Raw genomic sequence first — 18,976 nt, 5'->3', positions numbered from 1 at the left:
AATTGGAAAGTAGTAAATCGCACCCCCCCCCCCCCCCCCCCCCCCCAAAAAAAAAAAAAGACCAATTATGGAAATGATCAAAAGGTCTCTCTTCACATGTAAAAACCTACTCTAAGCATATAGGGTAGCCTCCATTTGTATAAGAAAGCGTGCCAAAGGCAACTTGGGCAGCTCATTTATGAGTTTAATTTTCGTCTTTAACTCAAACTCCCTTTTAGCTTAATTTACGCCATGTGATATTAGACACAGAACAGTTCTTAAGTACTTGTTGATATGGGGACTTGGATCACCAAATTAAATAAAAATGGAAACCTAGGGCATGTTTCTGGTCAACCTTGGCCACCAAAAAAACACTCCTCGTTGCATGCATGGCGGCAGACAAGCGCTGAACACCAACATCTGGCATTCCACGCGATTATAGACCTTTTCCCTAACAGTTTGAAGCCATAATCCATTTTCAACTTTTCACAACTCAACCTAATTTGAACACCTTTTTTTGGCCCTTTTAGTCTTCCTAAGTAACTGCATGTACTTATTAATCATATTTATTCTAGGGAATGGAGAAAGGGGTAAGGGTCGGAAACCTAGCTTTGACCAGGGTCTGGACTAGTCTATAAAGATGCAACTTCTCTTTCACTAATTCCTCTCCTTTGTTGCTCAACGAACAAACATATATACCAAAGAAGAAAGGACAGAACAATGTCCATAAGGGTCGTTAGCTTTATACTTATGTTCCTGATGCTGCCTGTAAGAGACTATCGATCTTTTGCACAAACTGAAGGTACATAAGTAACTTTCTTTTTTTCCGTCTTTGTTGAAATTTGGATTTCAGTTAAAGGTACTATTCCCAAAGATATTTCCTAAATCATTTCTTTTAGCTCCGGGCGGCCAAGCAGTACTGATTCCTGAAAGGCGTGAGCTGCCAACTGCAGGAAGAAGAAGTACTCGTATGAATGTTGAAGAGGTAAACAGCCATGATAGTTCTCAAAGTTATCGTTTTCTTTATGATGGGTATTTGTGTGATTCTAAATTAAGTAAGATTTTATACCAGAAAATCTACGGCGGTGTTCCAGCTGAGGCTGAAGTACTTGGAAAAGGGCTTGGATCAGGAAGGAAAATGATGATTAAAAGGGATATGGGACTGGTGAAAGACGAGGGTTTGAAAGGAGACGATTTGACGATTAAAGGTACTGCAGCCAATTCTGTTGGTATTCAGAATAGAAGCTGTAAATTGCGAATAAGAGCAGTTCCTCGACCGATGGATCGTGATGTCAAAATGGCTGGTTTTGTAGCTTTTAATGCTGATTACCACGTTCCGAAACCTCATCCACCTAAGAATAACTAAGGAGGCCAGTAGCTAGTAGAGAAGTCCCATGGGACACAAATTTTGGTTCAAGTCTACCTTTACCTTTATTTACGTTTTTCTTTTGCTTTTTCTCCCTCCTAATGTTTACTATCTTTGGTTTTGTAAGTGACATTTAAAACAAGTACGGAATGTCATTATACTTAGCTTGTATGTACGCAATAGAGGCTTAATGTATGCAATAGAGGCTTAATGTTTATAATAAACCCATTCTTAATGTACAAGAATGTTTTTAATTGGCTTTTTTCTATCTTTTATGCATTATGTTTGTTGGGTATGCCCCCTATCTTTTATATAGTTGTATGTGTTGAATCTCGTAGAAGGCTTTAAGTGCATGTAACTTTTCTAGTAATAATTAATTTTTGATGAGTTATCAATTCACATTCCAACAATAAACATTATGGAGAACTGATCCAAGGATAATTAATCTACATCATGTATAAGAAAGTCCGATCGATGTGTGTGTTGATGTTCAAGCCCCTTTTGGCTCATTAGGAGAAAAGTTTGACTTTTGTATAAAACTATTGAACATTAAGGTATTTACTTTACAGTAATTAAGTCAATGTTTTGCGACCGATGGTGATTTCTAACTTGTTCACAATGTACTTGATTAAAAGAGGATCCTCGAATACATGATGGCCAGGATCCAACATGACGACCAGAATCAATTACATCCTCTTCATGGAAAGGAACCATTCAGTATTACATTTTATATTTCATAAACGAAATGGGTGTACACATGTTATCATATGATGAATATATATATCTATATATGTACATCGTTGAAGATTTAAAATAACGAGTGTATGTGGCACCCTGTACATTAAAATAAAAATTTTAGAAATATAATTTCACTATTTTTTAGAAGAAAACGGTATTCCAAGTTTATTAATAAAAATTATTTATGTCAGAAAACCATTGTCGTTATATTCCAACTCCTTAGGAATATGTCTGAAGACTATCGTTGTTATATTCCAAAGCCAATGTTTTGATGAGGTTGCCACCATTGGATAATAAGATAGATTTCTAACGTTGTCCTAGGTTGCATTTGTAGGATAAGACTATATCAAATCATCTGAGATAGTGGATGGATATACATTATATCAAAACAAACACAACTTATTTAATCTAAAATAACTTCACTTTTTTCTTCTTACTTAATAGTATTAATTGAAACGAGTTTTATTAGTAAAACGTATAACTAAAATAATAATTCCATCACTATAATAACAAACTAATCATTGATAGGGCCTACTATCTTTTCAACTTCTTATTAAAAGTTAAACATATCTTAATCTACTTTATATATAAAAAAATGTGGAACCCTTGACCAGCACTTGTGATTTGGCAGGAGTTACAATGCAGGGTCGTTGTCGGTCATTCGGGTGTGATGACACCCATATATAGCGCAATATGGAAACAAGTGTGTGCATGCATATATGCAATGTAAAAGTGAGCAGTTAAGACATAACGGTAAATAAAAAGGTAGCCAAAGATACTAACAAAACCGACATTTGAAAGTACAACACCATAAATCACCGGTCTCCCAACCATTGACACAAAAATAATACAGTTATCTGCTTAAACTAAAAGAAACATCTAATCAACACCACAACGATGGGAAAGTTTATCTAGGTCTTTACTCCGCAGGTGGAGCCAATCCTCCAAGGTCATAACCATCGTTCTGCAAAGCGAAATCACAGGTGGAGACACTACAGTGAGATTTTGTAAAATCTTAGTAAGTAAAACCATAAATTAACAACAAAAAATACAAGCATGGGAAAATATGGACATTTCGCAGCAATGGGAAATTAGAGATTTTTAGCATTTACCAAAATATACAAAACATCAATTTCCTTCCCAACTTTTTACAAATAGGCTACACATTCAAAAATAAGTTTTTGTTTTGAAAACATCATTTATATTAAGGGGTGCACCATGGTCCACCCTAAGGATCACTCGCATATTTTGTCTCCCTTAGTCACGTACACAACGGGTAATGACAGTGTGTGTGACTTTTTACTGAATGATGCCCAGCTCCATGCTCGGCATATACGTGACCAGGCACACTCTGTCCTCTGCCAGTAGAGAGACCACAGAGTCAGCATGAGAGCGTTATCGTCTCGTCTAAGTCAGAACCCCAGGAGACGTCACTCAGCTTTATACACTCCCGAGTGACCAAAGAAGCTCCACTAAGATAATATTCCATCTCGATTTGGGGTCGTGATACACACTTGCACCCACAAAATCACATTTTTTATTATTTTGACACCAAAGTCACAGTTTTCTAAGTTTTCAGCACAAACATAAACATAGCACAATCAATGCAATTTTTATTTACTTGAAGCATATATAATGCAACTATGCAATGGATAATTTGTGATTGACATGGCATAATGTCAAATAATGATTACCACACAAAGATATAAATTTCCACAGCAAACCAATATTTAATGCCACATTGATGACAATTATCTTTCCCAATGCTCCAACCGGCCCTCGGCCAATAGATGACAACCAACTACAATTATTATCCCAACGCTATACAGGCCCCTCGACCACTTCACAATTCACAACCAAATTGCAGGAAACATAGATTCAAGATTTTCCAACGACAGTATTTCAAGGGTTAGTTCGAGGATTACATACAGTGTGAGGATGTATGTTTTGGATGATTGGAGCGTCTTGATTCTATTTCTGGTTGAGATCTTTACCTTCAATAGTGACGCAGCGGTCCTTTGAGGAGTCTTGTGTGTTCGTTGCTGGGATAGAGGGCTAGAGAGAGAAAGTGAGGGGAAACCGAGAAGGAGGGGGTTTTGTGGCTGATTGATGTGGTGGTGGTGGGCTAGAGTCATGGCATTGATTCATTAAGGAAAAAGAGAGCATGACAGTGCTCACAATGAGGGAAGAGGGATGGAAAGTGTGTTTAAGGTAGGGGAAGGATGAGGGAAGGGAGGAGTAGCTCCGGTGACACACTGAGTTGAGGTGTGTTGGACAGCGATGGTGGTGCTCGACACAAGGGTGCCCAATTACCTACCTAGTCTCGGGTCGGATGATAATGAGCAAGATTGGGAAAAATAGAGGAGGGACCAAGGACTTACCTCCCCAGTCTCGGGTTGGACGACAGTGGTAGATGGTTGCAGCAATGCAAAGTCATGGTTTGTAGGGGAGAAAAGAGATAGAGAAGAGCCGAGACAGGCCCAGGGAGGGCAGGGGGGGTGTGCGGCATGCAAGAGAGAAAGGTGGGGAGAGAAGAAAAGATGAAGGAAATGAAATGGGGATTTGTGTGTTTTGGGTAAAAAAATATGTCCTTTTGGTGGTGCTGGGCTTGTCATTCCTATTGGTTTTGGCTGAAATGGGCTAGGCTTCACATTCTCCCCACCTAATAAACATTTCGTCCCTAAAGTTTGCTCCATGACTAACTAATGTAACGCTCATCCTTGTAGTGGGATCTTAGAAAATAATTTTTGAAAACAAGACGAGAATTACTAAACTTTTTAAAACTTTTCTTTCCCTTTCTAGGATATAAAAGATTCTACAGTTAAAAAACTTGCATTTACAAACCTAAGAGAGAGTTTTGCAGCAGAAATTATTAAACTAAAATACAACTCCTTTTACGAAAAAAGGATTTCATATATTACACAAAAGGCCTAAGCTTCTATCACCTTTTCCCTGGACCGTCTCTGTCCTGACGCTTCTTTCTCATTTCATTCCTGGGTGGGTACACATAAAAATAAAATGAGTCAAATATTCAGTAAGCATTACTTCATACTGTAAAAATATAAGAACATAAGTTTCATTCATCTATTTCTCACTCACATACATACTTTACATAAAACGTTTTATTTTCTTTAAAACATTACAAGGTGGGTTCTTTCTTTTAAAAGAGTTTTTATTCCTAAAAACATATCCCACCTTGTAATTTCATTCATAAAACTAAAATGTTTGTTACATACAATTAATCTTTTGGACCCGATTTCGCCCATGAGCGCAGGTTGGGAACATAATTTTAAATTCCATTTTGTTCCGATGTAGTATCCGGTACACTATATCACCTCGTTCTGTTTCGCTCCAAATTTCGGTCCATTCATGCCTGTTTCGGCCATTTCGGTCAAATTTCGGCCATTTCAGTTGGAATTGGAATTTCAGTCCCTATTTCGTTTCGGACTGCTTTTGTAATTTTCTTGTACTTGGATGACATTTTTGTAAATTTTAAATCTAGATGGTATTTAATTAATTTTAGGAACATAAAATGTATTTATATAATTTTAATTGTTTTGTAACTTTAAATATGTTCTCTCATTATCTATTTTTTTAAAATATAATTATTTTTAATAATTTATCTGTTCTTTTCTTTTGTTTTCTTTGTTTTTGTATCTCAACTCAAGTTTATGATTTTTTCAAACTATATTCATTTTATAAAATCTTCAATTCTTCTATATATATATATATATATATAAATATATACACAATACACACTTACATATATATATATATATATATGTATTTATTTTATTAGTTGTTAGTTTATATATACATATAAATATTTATATATAATATATAATTAATCCTGAAACGGTATACCAAAATACACCGATACTGAAACATTTTGTTCCATTACTTAAATCGGAATGATCACCTAAACAGAATTTAAAATATTGATTGAGAATCTCTCAGTCAAGGCGTAGCACTGGGTGCACTACCAGTACTACTTACCCAGCAGTACAATCTGCCTAGTCCATTGGTATCATCATTCATTCATACAGTCATGGCCGTTACGTTATTTCATACATTAAAACTTTCATTTTTTTCATTCCTTTACTTTGCTTTCATTCATCAGTTCATTTCATTTCATAAAATATATTTTCATAACAAAAAGTATAAAACCTCATCGTTTCATTTCATGGAACATAAATATGACATATAACATCCGTTCACATAGATACAACTATTATTGTGATGCATAAAAAGAGACTGTGAAAGAAGGCCATTGCATAAATATACTTAAACATTAATAATACTTTAGCATAGATTTATAAAGTATTTTCATTCTAAGAAAACATTTCCTTTTCTTTCATTCATAAGAGAACACTTTTCTTATAAAAGCATTTATTTCGTTTTCATAAATAAAACGTCTCTTTTTCGTTTCATGTCTCTCTTGAAAACTCTAGAAAAGTATGAACGCAATACTTATCTGGACTCCATGCCACTTTCATTTTATGCAGTCCAATCATGTGAGTGCCAGATGGCAATGCACATGTATTCGTAACCTTACGTCATTTTCTTTTCACTTACAAGAATACTAAATGTAGAACTTGTATTATATAACTGCTCCTAACTCTTAATCCATTGTCTCCCATATGGCTTTAACCTCCAATTGGTTCTTGACTTAGACTCCTCTCACTTAGACTAGTCATCATCTAATTAATCTCCTTCAACAATTTACTTGCATGCGTCTTCATGACATCTCTAGTTGTACAAACTTACACCTCTAGGTGTTTCATAACATACATTTCATTTCACTTTACACAAGTCATCATTGATTCCTTGAAGCATAATCCTTGCCATGAGTCTTAAGCCTAAACTACAAATCTAGAAACTGAACTTCATTTTCTAACTAATAAAGTGAGCTCCTATGCCTCACTTAAATCCTCCAACCATCATTCACAAGTTTACAATTCAATTCCACCTCACCATGAATTTCAACGAGAGTTACAATATCATTCCTCAAACCATACCCTTCCTCCATACATAATCCAATCCAACACCAATCCAACATCAACCAAGTTCCAATTTACTTCCTCACCTGCAACATATTACACAATCCAAACCATGTATACATGTACAATCCACCAAATATACACGTGTCATACCCCTTTTATTACCTAAGATCAACATACAATCTATCTAAGATCAACAAACACCATTCATGCATAATAAATTCAAAGTACATACTCTACCCAAATACATACCATTTACTCCTTGGAAATCAAACCAACACACCCAATACATGAAATCTGCCCATACCATTTATACGCCTACACCATGTATTGACAGATCTTTATGAGTTACAAATCATGACTCCACAAAACCACAACCATAAAACTGCAACCATTTATAACTTTAATAATTATTACTAGTTCACATCATCCTACTCCAACCTCTTATAAGCATAACTTAATTTATAAAACATTGTTATTGCCCATACTATCAATTTCTTACGCATGCAAACTCCATATACAACAACCTACCCATTTACAAAACTTTGCTAGCTCAACTACAACTTCCTTAGTCCATGAAATCAAACACCATATCATGCAATTACAACTACACACAAGATACAAAGTCCAATCAAACTCCCCACACAACAACCAATACAATCAACATACCTAGTTCTATCCATATTGATTATACACCAAGTCAAACATGATCACAATCACAATCACATAGCTTCATAATCTCAACCACAACCTCTCTTGATCCATGAAGCCCAACACCACAACACAACCACACACCTAATCTTAGCACTTCACACAATTCACAACTACACATTAATTCTTCAGCACTTCACACTACACACAATCACATCACAACCCAAGCACAACTTCACAACATATAATCACATTACAAACTACATCCCACTTATTCTTAGTCTACCATAACCAATACATTTGACATATACATTAAATATAAATATGCCCAAGTACTCAAACACAACACCAACATCCATACAAACTACATAAACATAATATTTTCTAGATGTAAAGGGATAGAAATTATACCCTAAGTGGAGGGGTTGAGCTGGTTAGCAGTGCAACAAGGGATGCATTCAATGGCTGGAGGCAATCGTGATGGACTTGGGTAGCTTGCTGCCTGTTTACCCACTGTGGCTTGCGGTGACTAGTGGTGGCTTCCATTGGTGGGTCTGAGTTATAGAAGGGAGGGGATCCGGCTTGGGGCATATCCATGAGGGATTAAGGATTCATGGTCTATGGATGAAGGAGATGATGGGGCTGGGCACAGATAGGTGGTTTCACGCGACAACCAGCGGTTGGGCATGGTGGAGCTGGTGGCTTTGGTGAGGAAATGGGCATGCTAAGGTGGCTTGCGGGTGGTGCTTGACGCAACGGGGAATGGTTATGGTGTTGGTTGGTCGTGGATGGCGGACTTGTGGTGGCTAATGGTGGCTGAGAGATGGGAGAATTGGAGAGGGAGAAATTGAGGGAGAGGGTTTGCTATTGTGTGTGTGGTGGTTGGCCTGGGGAATTGGTGGCAAGCTTGTGGGGGCTACACATGGTGGTGGTTAGTGGTGATGTGGAGAGAAATTGAGGGAGAAGGGAGAGAGAGAGCTACATGTGTGAGAGGGGAAAAGAGGGAGGAGGGGTTAGTCAGTGACGAGGCACGATGGTAGAGGGGTGCTATTGGCAATGATGTGGTTGAGTCATGATGGAGGCGAGGGAGAAGAGAGAGTCACAGGCTGGGGGGTTGGAGGGGGAGAGAGATGGGAGAGGGGAAAGTGAGGGGATTGGAGTTCCTAACCTAGATCCAATGGTGGAGATAAAATCCAATTAAAATAAAAGATAAATAACAATAAAGAATAGAAATACTTGCAAGGGAAATACACTGAGTTTTAAACCAACTTTTATTCTTGATCTAAACATAAGAATCTTCATTATAAAATAAAATGATGAGTCTAATATATTTCTATAAGAAATAAATCCATCTAAATAAATAGAGTTTTTAACATAAAATAAAATAAGGAATATTCAATAATACTCTTAAAGAACTAAAATCATTTAAATATAATGATGTGCTAAAACTATATTATTTTTGTGGCTTCAAAATACAAAAAGGCGTACTTGAGAATTATGCTTGGTTCAATAATATTAAAAATACTCAATTTAAAATAATTTTGGACATTTAATATATTTGGAATATTTTAAAAGGTTCAATTTAAAAAATCATCTGCAATATTTGAAACAACGATTTGAGATTTAAAACACCAACTTAAAACTAATGATCAATCGAGAGAAAAAGGAGTGGCTCGCCACAACTAATCCTCAAGAACTTATGGACTCAATAGATTATGCTGCTACTCCCATAGGTTCTTGCATTATGATCTTAATTAATTCTCCTATTAGCATCTCACGTCTAAGACCCCAAGGCAGGCCATGCACTCCAAAATCTTGAGATCTACAAAGACATATATCCTGGATCCTAATGATTATCACCTCAGATGTAACGTCCTGTTCCCAGAGGTCCTGAGAGTTAGCTATTATTATTTAATATCAACTCAATATCACAACTATAAAATCCAGAAAACTCCATAAAATCTTAATTTATTCACCCAATCTATATATCCATGTTCCTTTATAGGGACAACAAAGAAATTCTCAATAACATAAATTAAAAACTCCACAAAGACTCGAAAATATCCTTAACTCATCAAATCAAAATATCAGAAAATAAATCAATTTACTAACTACGACTCTTAAATAAGCACTTGTACTCTCGGGCCCTTATTCCACGACGATCATCACACCTTGCTAAAACTACCTACTATTGTTCTCCAGCCGAGCCATTAAAATTATCTAAAAAATATTTGGAGGTAAGGGATGAGTTATCAACAACTTAGTAAGTAGAGAACATATATTAGTATGCAAAGATGAACATTTACAGAGTTCAAAATGCATAACAAAATGGTTTTACTTTTAGAATGCAGAAATAGAACATGTTATCAAAAATATCAGAGCGAAAGTTTCAAAAAAATATTCTTATTCAAAGTTCATTTGGCACAGTATAACTGAAAAATCGTATCAGAACAGAATTCCATGTTTAACCTCCGTGGTAGGGTTGTGCAAATCTCGGCGGCCAACCGAGCATAAACAGAATGTAAATCTTCCATTTATTATTCTCAGAGCCCCGAGTGTGCACACAGGAAAGACCACCAGAAAACCACTTTGTTTCCAAAGTGGGTGCACCAGAAACAGAATGGTTGGTACTAACCCAAACAGAAATCACTATTACCACCTGTGGTAAGTCAAACAGTTTACCATCTACAAACCACATCCTGATTCAGAATGTCATGTAAAAAGTTTTCAGAAATCACATCATATCATATCGGAGTTCAGAACATCCTTAGAACATAACAGAATCAGATCATAAAAATATAATTTATGCACAAAATTTCATATTCGCTCTCTTTTGCACATTTTAGAAATAAAATGCCAGAAAATAAGCTCATGTCTACACCAGTCATAACAAAAGTGCTTTCTTTTTCATTAGAATTCATGAATGATGTCGAACAAATAACTGAGATTGTTTTCATAATTCTTTTCATGACATAAAATGCACATTTTCATAAAACAACCCCAGTTCATTTTATATTTATACAAAGTTTAGTATATGAATCCTGCTTACCTGATCTTCTTAGCTTTTACATAATTTCTTCTCAACAATACTGAACAAAAATCAATCTTCACCTATAAAATAGTCTCATACTCCCATAAATTTTCAATCATACACGTATATCAAAACTTAAACCTGAAATACCAACTAATCTATTTTTCCTAAAAAAATAATCAACAACTCTCGTAACCGTAAAATATCGTCACTTCCCAAAAATCATAGATGTCCACCTAATATTCACTCAACCTAATTCCCACTTATTCACAAGGTTTATTTAAAAAAAAAATATAAACCCAACCCATTTAACAATGAAAAGTCTTTGAAATAAAAAATAAAATATTACCAGACTCAAAATAGTTTTAGAACCTGAACTCAATCCAAAAACATTTTATTTCAAAATGACTTATCGCAACACACTAAAAAAATATATAAAATAGAACTGAGTAAAAACAAACCCACTTAAATAAATCCTTAAAACATCCCGTTTCAAAATTGAGGACAAAATTGTAATTTTGGAAAACTAAACCTCCTTACCACAAGTAAAGGACCAACGTAAAAACACATCAAATACTTCAAGAGGCCATATGGAAAGGGGTTATACTGCAAGGTTTAAAGGGCATTCTTGAAATTTACTTACATAAAACAAATCCACTCAAAACATACGGTTTGCACCAAAACTTGAATAAAACATTGAGTTTTACAATGAGCTTTAATGATAAACAAGTAATTATAATCTACACTTTCACAAACCTAACGACCTAAGCACCATAACACAATACAAGACAAAAAGCTAGAATGAAAAGCTAGTGCGGCTGCTTACAGAGAAGAAGGAAACTGGCGGCTGGAAGTTGGGCTGCTACGGTTGCACAAAGATGTGAAACAAATCTCGACCTGAAGAGAAACTGAGAGAGAGATTGACTATTGATCACAGCAGAGAAAGTGAGTGATGAGCGAGAGAGAGAGCATGAGAATGTGAGCGGGAGAGAGATAGATGAGAAGTGATAAGAGAGGGAAACAGAGATAGAGAGATAAACATAGAGAGAGAAACGTGAGGGAAAGAGATGAAGCTCATCGTGAGACGCGATAGACTAGGGGGCCCGAAAAGTTCTAGGTGGTGGTTTCGGTGGGGTCTCGATGTGGTGGGGCTCTCGATGATGTAAGGGATGAAGTGAATCCATTGCAGTGGGCTGTCGAATGATTGAAGTGAGAAAAGAAGAAGAAGAAGAAGAAGGTCTGAGAAGGAAATGGCATTGTGGGATTCAAATGGATTGTAGCATTTTGAAGAAGGAAGCAATAGGGACGTTTTGAAGGAAGTAGCAATACGAGACGTTTTTGAGGAACCAAGTCTAGAGGTTTCTATCAATTTTTTTTTTTTTTTTTTTGAAATAGACTTCATTCCATTCAACGAAACCAAAGTTACAACTGCAACTAATCAATACCAAAAAAATCCAGATTACTAGCCAAACTGCTCAACTGTGAGGGGCTCCCCCGCCTATCAATTTCTTTATGGCGGACATTGTCTTAACTTCTATATACTCTCTATTGACAACAGTCAATAGAGAATGCGCTCTGTTAAAAAACAGAACTGAAACAACCTCTCTTCCGAAAAAGAGAGGTACTCACACGCTCCACCCTCCCAAGGAGGAGGAGTACAAACACTCACCTTTCTCCAATAGAGGAGTGAGATAGCTACCCACCTTCCTCCAAAGGAGGAGTGGGACTCCACTGCTATGGACCTCAAGTCCAATAGCCTATTTCTTATTATTTATAAACTAAAACAAACAAAGTACATAAAAAGCAAAATATATGATCCAGTCTAAAACAAAAACATATGGGCTCAGTCTTAACACATGAGCCCATTAAACAACAAAGCCCATGGACCAAGTCTGATTGCAAAGGGAACTAGGGTTTCATCATATACTTTTGCCGCCGCCGACTCCCTTCTTCAACGGGTTCACCAGCGCACGGGCACCGGCAACCGTAAGCGGTTCACTGGAGCTGCACTTTGGCAAGATCACCGGCTTCTGCACATCCACGAGTTAACCATTTCCGCTCCTATCCCGCACGTAGGTCCGCCCCGGCCGAGGACCCATACCACCCTGCACCTCATTCCGCCACTTCAGAGGCCATCGTTACCTTCTGGTAACGTACACCGTGTATTGATCCTCTGTTTTATGCTCTGAAACTGTGGGTGCACCGTGTACTTTATCATCTGTTTTATGCTTTGAAACCAAAGCATTTTCAAAAACCAACCGACCTAGAACATCATTCCCTTTCTTTCTCTGACCACTTCTCGTGCGTGGATAACTGCATTTCAAACTCTGTTGTCGACCGAAAAAAGGGAGAGAGAGAGGGATGAACCATTGGGAGTTTGGGCTATGCGCATGAGCCACAACATCCCGCCATCACCACAGTCCATCACCGAGCAAACTTATTCCAAAACCAGACAAAGCAAAAAACTAGCTAGACGAAACCAGACAAAGCAGAAAGACATAGGGGGGAAGGGGGAGCCTCGCTGTTGGACGGCTCTGGCTTTTCCTTAGAGAGTGGGGGGAGCTTCTCTCTCTCAATGAATTTCAGAAATAGCAACAGGGTTAGAGGTTTCTATCATTGAAAGAGCAAGAAGGCAATGTTTTATTTACCAAGTGTTTGGTAGTGGATCTTTGTAAAACGCACCGTTTGCGACTTAAAAACATCAAACAAAGCGTTTTGTTTTACTGTGATGTTCTTTACTTTTTACATTAATCAGTTTATCAGGCCAACAAAAAAGTCTTCTCTCGTTTTTCTCTCTAGGAAAAGGAGGTGAAGTGGGGTCCACCAAGATTCTAACAGAATTTGTGGTGGTGGGGTGTGAGGAAACATAACGGTTTTGTTGTCTGTGCAGCAGACTTGAGGCAGAGTGTGGTGGCCTACGGTGGTCAGCACGGCGAGTCTTCTTTTGGGAGTTTTTCAATGGAGAGTGAACCAGTGAACCAGAGAACAAAAATGGCAGTGATAAGATGAATGAAATAGAGGATCGGTGGAAGAAACTAAGGTTGTCGGAGGAGGAAGCTCTGAATATCGAGTTGGATGATGAAAGTCTGGAAGAAATCAAATTCAAGGAAGAGATGTGCTTGATAGGGAAGGTTTGGATTGAGAGAAAAGTAAACAAGGGTGTGATTGAATCGGTTATGGAAAAAATCTGGAGGATCAGTAGAAGGGCTCGTTTCCATGTAGTTGGGCCAAACACCTTCGTGGTTGAATTTGGCAGTGTTACAGACAAGCACATAATCATGGAGGGTAGACCCTGGCTCTTCGATGACCACCTTTTTGTGCTAAGGGACTATGATGGGTATGTCCCTCCATATAAGATGCATTTTAATACTGAGAGTTTCTGGATACAAATGTTTGAGCTGCCGCTCAAATGTATGAACAAATCCAAGGGGGAAATGGTGGGTGGCACGATTGGGAGAGTTATTGAGGTTGAGACAGGAGCAGATGGGTGTGGATGGGGACTTTATCTAAGGGTACTAATAGAGATAGATATTCAGAAACCACTAGCCAGAGGGAGGACCATCAACTTGAAAGGGAAGAGCCACTGGATCCCCTTGAGGTATGAGAAACTACCTCACTTTTGTTTTCAATGTGGATGTATTGTGTATGAGGAGGTAGGATGCAAGGGGGAGAAGGAGGGTGAGGCTCAGTTTGGGGTATGGTTAAGAACTGGGAACAGGGCAAAATACAGTGATGGGTGGAGGTACAAGGAGAAAACAATGAATGCCTCTTTAGAAGGGGTATGCAGTGAAGGAGGTAGTGATAATTCTGAAAGAAGGCTTGAGACAGAGAAAGAAAAGGATAGGGGAGTGGAATCCGAAGTGGAGTGTGTTCCTGTCACTCAGGAGATTGCTTTATCAAACATGAAAGGGAGTGAAAAAAAGGGAGAGGTGGTGGACGAGGGGGAAAGCAGGTTGAGAGAGAAAGTAGAGCTTGGAGAAAGTGAAGGCTGTAAGGGCTTGGGGGTTAAGAAGGGGTTCCAAAAACAAGGTGTAGAGGAGCCTGGGGGGGTGGATGTGAGTAATGACACGGGAGAAGTAGCTACAAGAGCAATGGGGAGAGGGGGTTTGGAAAAGAAGAGCAAGAGAGATTGGGAAGAGAGGTGAGGGCTCTACAGCATCCTTTTTACCCTAAAAAAGGATGCTAAGATCAGGGGCAGACAAGGAGGAGGATGAGAGAGTAGAGAAAAAATCTAAGTGGATGGTAGGTGGTGTTTCTGAACTGCAGGTTGGTAGTTCAACTGAATTGGTGGAGGCTGTGTTGCAGCCCCACCTGTCTCCATGAAAACACTAAGTTGGAACTGCCGAGGGCTTGGGAACCCTCGGACAGTTCAGGATCTCTGCCATAAGACTTGGGAGGTAGACACAAGAAACTGTTTAGATTCGAAGCTAGTTGGGCTTTTGATGGTAATTGTGAAGAAATTGTCAAAACAGTTTGGGAAGAAGGTAACAAAGAAGGGACACCTACCATGGAGATATTACACAAGCTGGCTAAGACAGAAGGAGCCCTTTCGAGGTGGAGTAAGCTCATGGCTACTGATCAGAAAAAGCTACTAGCAGAAAAGACTGCTCAACTGAGAAGGTTACAAGAACAAGAAGACAAGCACAACACAACAGCTATAAAAGACCTTCAAAAAGAACTAGGAGTCATGATGGCAAAGGAGGATTTGAAGTGGAGGCAGAGGGCAAAGGTGAATTGGTATCAACTTGGAGATAAAAACACCAAGTTTTTTCACTGCTGTGCAAACCAGAGAAGGAGGGTAAACAGGATTCAAGAAATAACTGATGAGTTCCATAGAAAACACACAAGGCAAGAAGAACTGGCAGGGACTTTCAAGGCTTATTTTGAGAGGATGTTTGCATCCTCAAAACCTGGCAGGGAAGATATTGATGTCTGTTTAAGGAAGATGAACCCTACTGTTACAAGCAAAATGAATGAATAGTTATCCAAAGCCTTTACTAGATTTGAAGTGGAGGCAGCTATTAAACATATGGCACCTTACAAATCACCTGGACCCGATGGCTTTGGAGCCTGTTTTTACCAGAAATACTGGCACCTTGTAGGAGAAGAAGTCAGCAACTCAGTCTTGGCCTGGTTGAATGGTAATTCTCTATCCTCTCTTGCTAATTATACTTACATTACCCTTATTCCCAAGAAAAAAGAACCCAAAATGGCTAGTGACTACAGACCTATTAGTCTGTGTAATGTGGCCTACAAAATAATGGCAAAAGTCTTGGCAAACAGATTAAAAAGAGTGCTAAATGACATCATCTCCCTTAATCAAAGTGCCTTCATACCTGAAAGATTAATCACTGATAACATTCTAGTAGCTTTTGAGGTGTTGCATACTATGAAAGTGAGGAAGAAGGGGAAGGAAGAGCATATGGCCATTAAGCTTGACATGTCAAAAGCATATGATAGGATTGAGTGGCCTTATTTGAAAGCTGTCATGGAGAGAATGGGTTTCTGTGCTGGTTGGATCGAGTTGGTTATGAAATGTGTGTCTTCAGTTTCATACTCAGTTCTTGTCAATGGGAAGCCAGGAGAGAAGATCATGCCATCAAGAGGGCTGAGGCAAGGGGATCCCCTATCCCCTTACTTGTTTTTATTATGTGCAGAGGGACTTAGTTCCCTACTAAACTTCTCAGACCAGATAGGTGTGACTAAAGGTGTAACTGTTTCCAGAGGAGCGACTAGAGTTAACCATTTACTCTTTGCAGATGACTGCATTTTATTTGGAAGGGCCAAGTTTGAGGAATGGGAGAAGATCAAGGGTATCCTTTGGCAGTATGAGAAAGCTTCAGGCCAATTCATGAACCAAGACAAGACTGCAGTGTTATTTAGCTCTAACTCAAAAGAGGAAGAGAAAAGGAAAATCATGCAAAGTGGTGGAGCTGTAATGAGAGGCTCCTATGAATCTTATTTGGGTTTACCTCCAGTTGTGGGTAGTTCCAAGTACAATGCTTTCAGGTGCATCAAAGAAAAAGTATGGAAGAAGATAAACAATTGGAAGAACTCCTTCCTATCTGCAGCAGGGAAAGAAGAGCTGATCAAAGCAGTCCTTCAGGCAGTGCCCACGTATACTATGAGTGTTTTCCAACTCCCAAAGCAGCTATGTAAGGAACTCAATGTTATGTTGGGCAAGTTTTGGTGGGGCAACCACCAAACAGGGAAAGGCATGCAATGGTGTAGCTAGGATAGAATGGGAAGACAGAAGGGACTAGGGGGGTTGGGTTATAGGGATTTAGAGAGCTTTAATCTGGCTTTATTGGCCAAACAGGGATGGAGATTACTTCAAAATGACAAAAGTATGGCTGCAAAGATTATGAAAGAAAAATATTTCAAGGAAAAGTCCCTTTTGACAGCAAAGTTGGGACATAGACCTTCTTACTTATGGAGGAGTATGTGGAATGCTGTGAAGCTACTAAAAGAGGGCCTGAGATGGAAGGTGGGAAATGGGGAGAAGATCAAGATATGGGGGTGTAGATGGCTTGCTCTACCTTCATCTGGCATGGTGCAGTCACCAGTTAAAATTCTAGATAGAGAAGCTCCTGTGTGTGCATCGCTGACTGAGCAAGGGAACTGGAATGAGCCTTTAATCAAGAACATTTTCAATGAAGTGGAAGCATACCATATATGCAGTATGCCCCTGAGCAGGTTGGGGGTGGAGGATAGAATGATATGGGGTCCCTCAAACAAAGGTCTGTTTTCTGTTAAAAGCGCTTACTATCTGGATAAGGAAAGAAAGCAGGCCATAAGGGGTGAATTTTCAATGCAAGATGAGAGGAGAAGGAGCTGGGATAGTTTATGGAAGCTAAATGTTCCTGAGAAAATTAAACTTTTCTTTTGGAAAGCAGCAAATGAATTACTGGCTACCAAAAGGAATCTTTTTGCAAGGAAGATTACAAGTAACCCATTATGTCATATCTGTAAAAGGGAGGAGGAGACAATTATGCATGTTATTTGGCAATGCCCAGCTGCATGCGATGTATGGTCAGAATACTTAAAGAAGTTGCAGAAAATGAAGTCAAATGAAGCTGATTTACTGGTTCTGTGGGGAAAATTAAGGGACTCACTTGATGAGAATGAACTAGAAGTCACAACAGCAGTTATGAGGGGGTTATGGCTGAGGAGGAATGAAAGTGTGTTTGAGGATAAATTTAAAGCTCCAAGTCAGGTTTTAAGAGTTGCAAAGAATGATATTCTCGAGTTTCAGCAAGCTCAACAGTTGATCAAAGCTCAGCACAGCAGAATTGAGGAGGTTAGTAAAAGAACCAAAGGGTGGATAAAACCAAGCTCAGGCTATGTCAAAGTAAACTGGGATGCAGCAGTCAGAAAGAAGGAAAAGAAGGTGGGTATAGGGGTAGTTATGAGAGATGAAGATGGAGACTTCTTGGTGGCAGTTGAAGAACAAAAGTTTCACATAGATTTGCCTGTGGTAGCAGAGGCATATGCTCTGAGGAGGGCCATGGAAGTGTGCAGAGAGCTTCGGTTGGTTAAAGTGCAGTTTGAAGGGGATGCTCAAGCAGTGGTAAATGCAGTTAACTCGGCAACAGAAGAACTATCTTTCCATGGTAGTCTAATTGAGGATTTAAAAATTTTACTTAAGCAGAGGAATGGATGGACAGTACAGTATACAAACAGATCCAATAATGAAGTTGCCCATTTATTAGCTAGGGAAAGTCTATCTTTACAGACTAGTTTGGTATGGATTGATAACATACCTGATTGCATTAAGCAAATTGTTGATAAGGAGAGTTCTTGTAATGATCAATGATCAATGAAGCCAGTTTTCCTTTCCAAAAAAAAAAAAAAAAAAAAAAATCAGTTTATCAATTTTACTAGTTGGTTAGAGAGTCTGTTGTGGGTGGTCTGGAAATTAAGAAGGAGTGGGTTTATCAATTTTACACCCAGGTGCTGCCGACCTAGTCACCACACTCGAAGACGACGACGCTGTGTCTCATGGCCACGTGTCGGGATATGACCGAATTGGACACGGGTGGCATGGACAGGCGTTGGATTGTTATTATGAGTTTGCTCGTACTTCACTTGCCCAGGGTGGGGAAGAGGAACACAGCGATTCTGATGACTGATGAGTACTATGCGATGGTTATGAATTATGAGTGCCAGGAATCAGAAGAGGATATTTGAAAAATTGTAAAGTTTTCATAG

At 38.6% G+C, this 18,976-nt stretch overlaps 1 protein-coding gene across 1 annotated transcript; it reads left to right on the top strand.

Annotated features, from left to right (window-relative positions):
* Nucleotides 1-550: 550 nt before the first annotated feature.
* LOC122295481 lies at nucleotides 551-1,527 on the top strand. The gene is made up of 3 exons (XM_043104519.1): nucleotides 551-781; nucleotides 879-964; nucleotides 1,052-1,527. The coding sequence occupies exons 1-3, from the start codon at nucleotides 700-702 to the stop codon at nucleotides 1,343-1,345; spliced, it is 462 nt and encodes a 153-aa protein (XP_042960453.1). The 5' UTR covers nucleotides 551-699; the 3' UTR covers nucleotides 1,346-1,527.
* The last annotated feature ends 17,449 nt before the right edge of the window (nucleotides 1,528-18,976 follow it).

Source organism: Carya illinoinensis, chromosome 15 (genome assembly GCF_018687715.1).
Source record: "Carya illinoinensis cultivar Pawnee chromosome 15, C.illinoinensisPawnee_v1, whole genome shotgun sequence".
NCBI lineage: Eukaryota > Viridiplantae > Streptophyta > Magnoliopsida > Fagales > Juglandaceae > Carya > Carya illinoinensis.
Note: the sequence above shows the minus strand (reverse complement) of the source record. Positions and strands in the feature narration are given on the sequence as shown.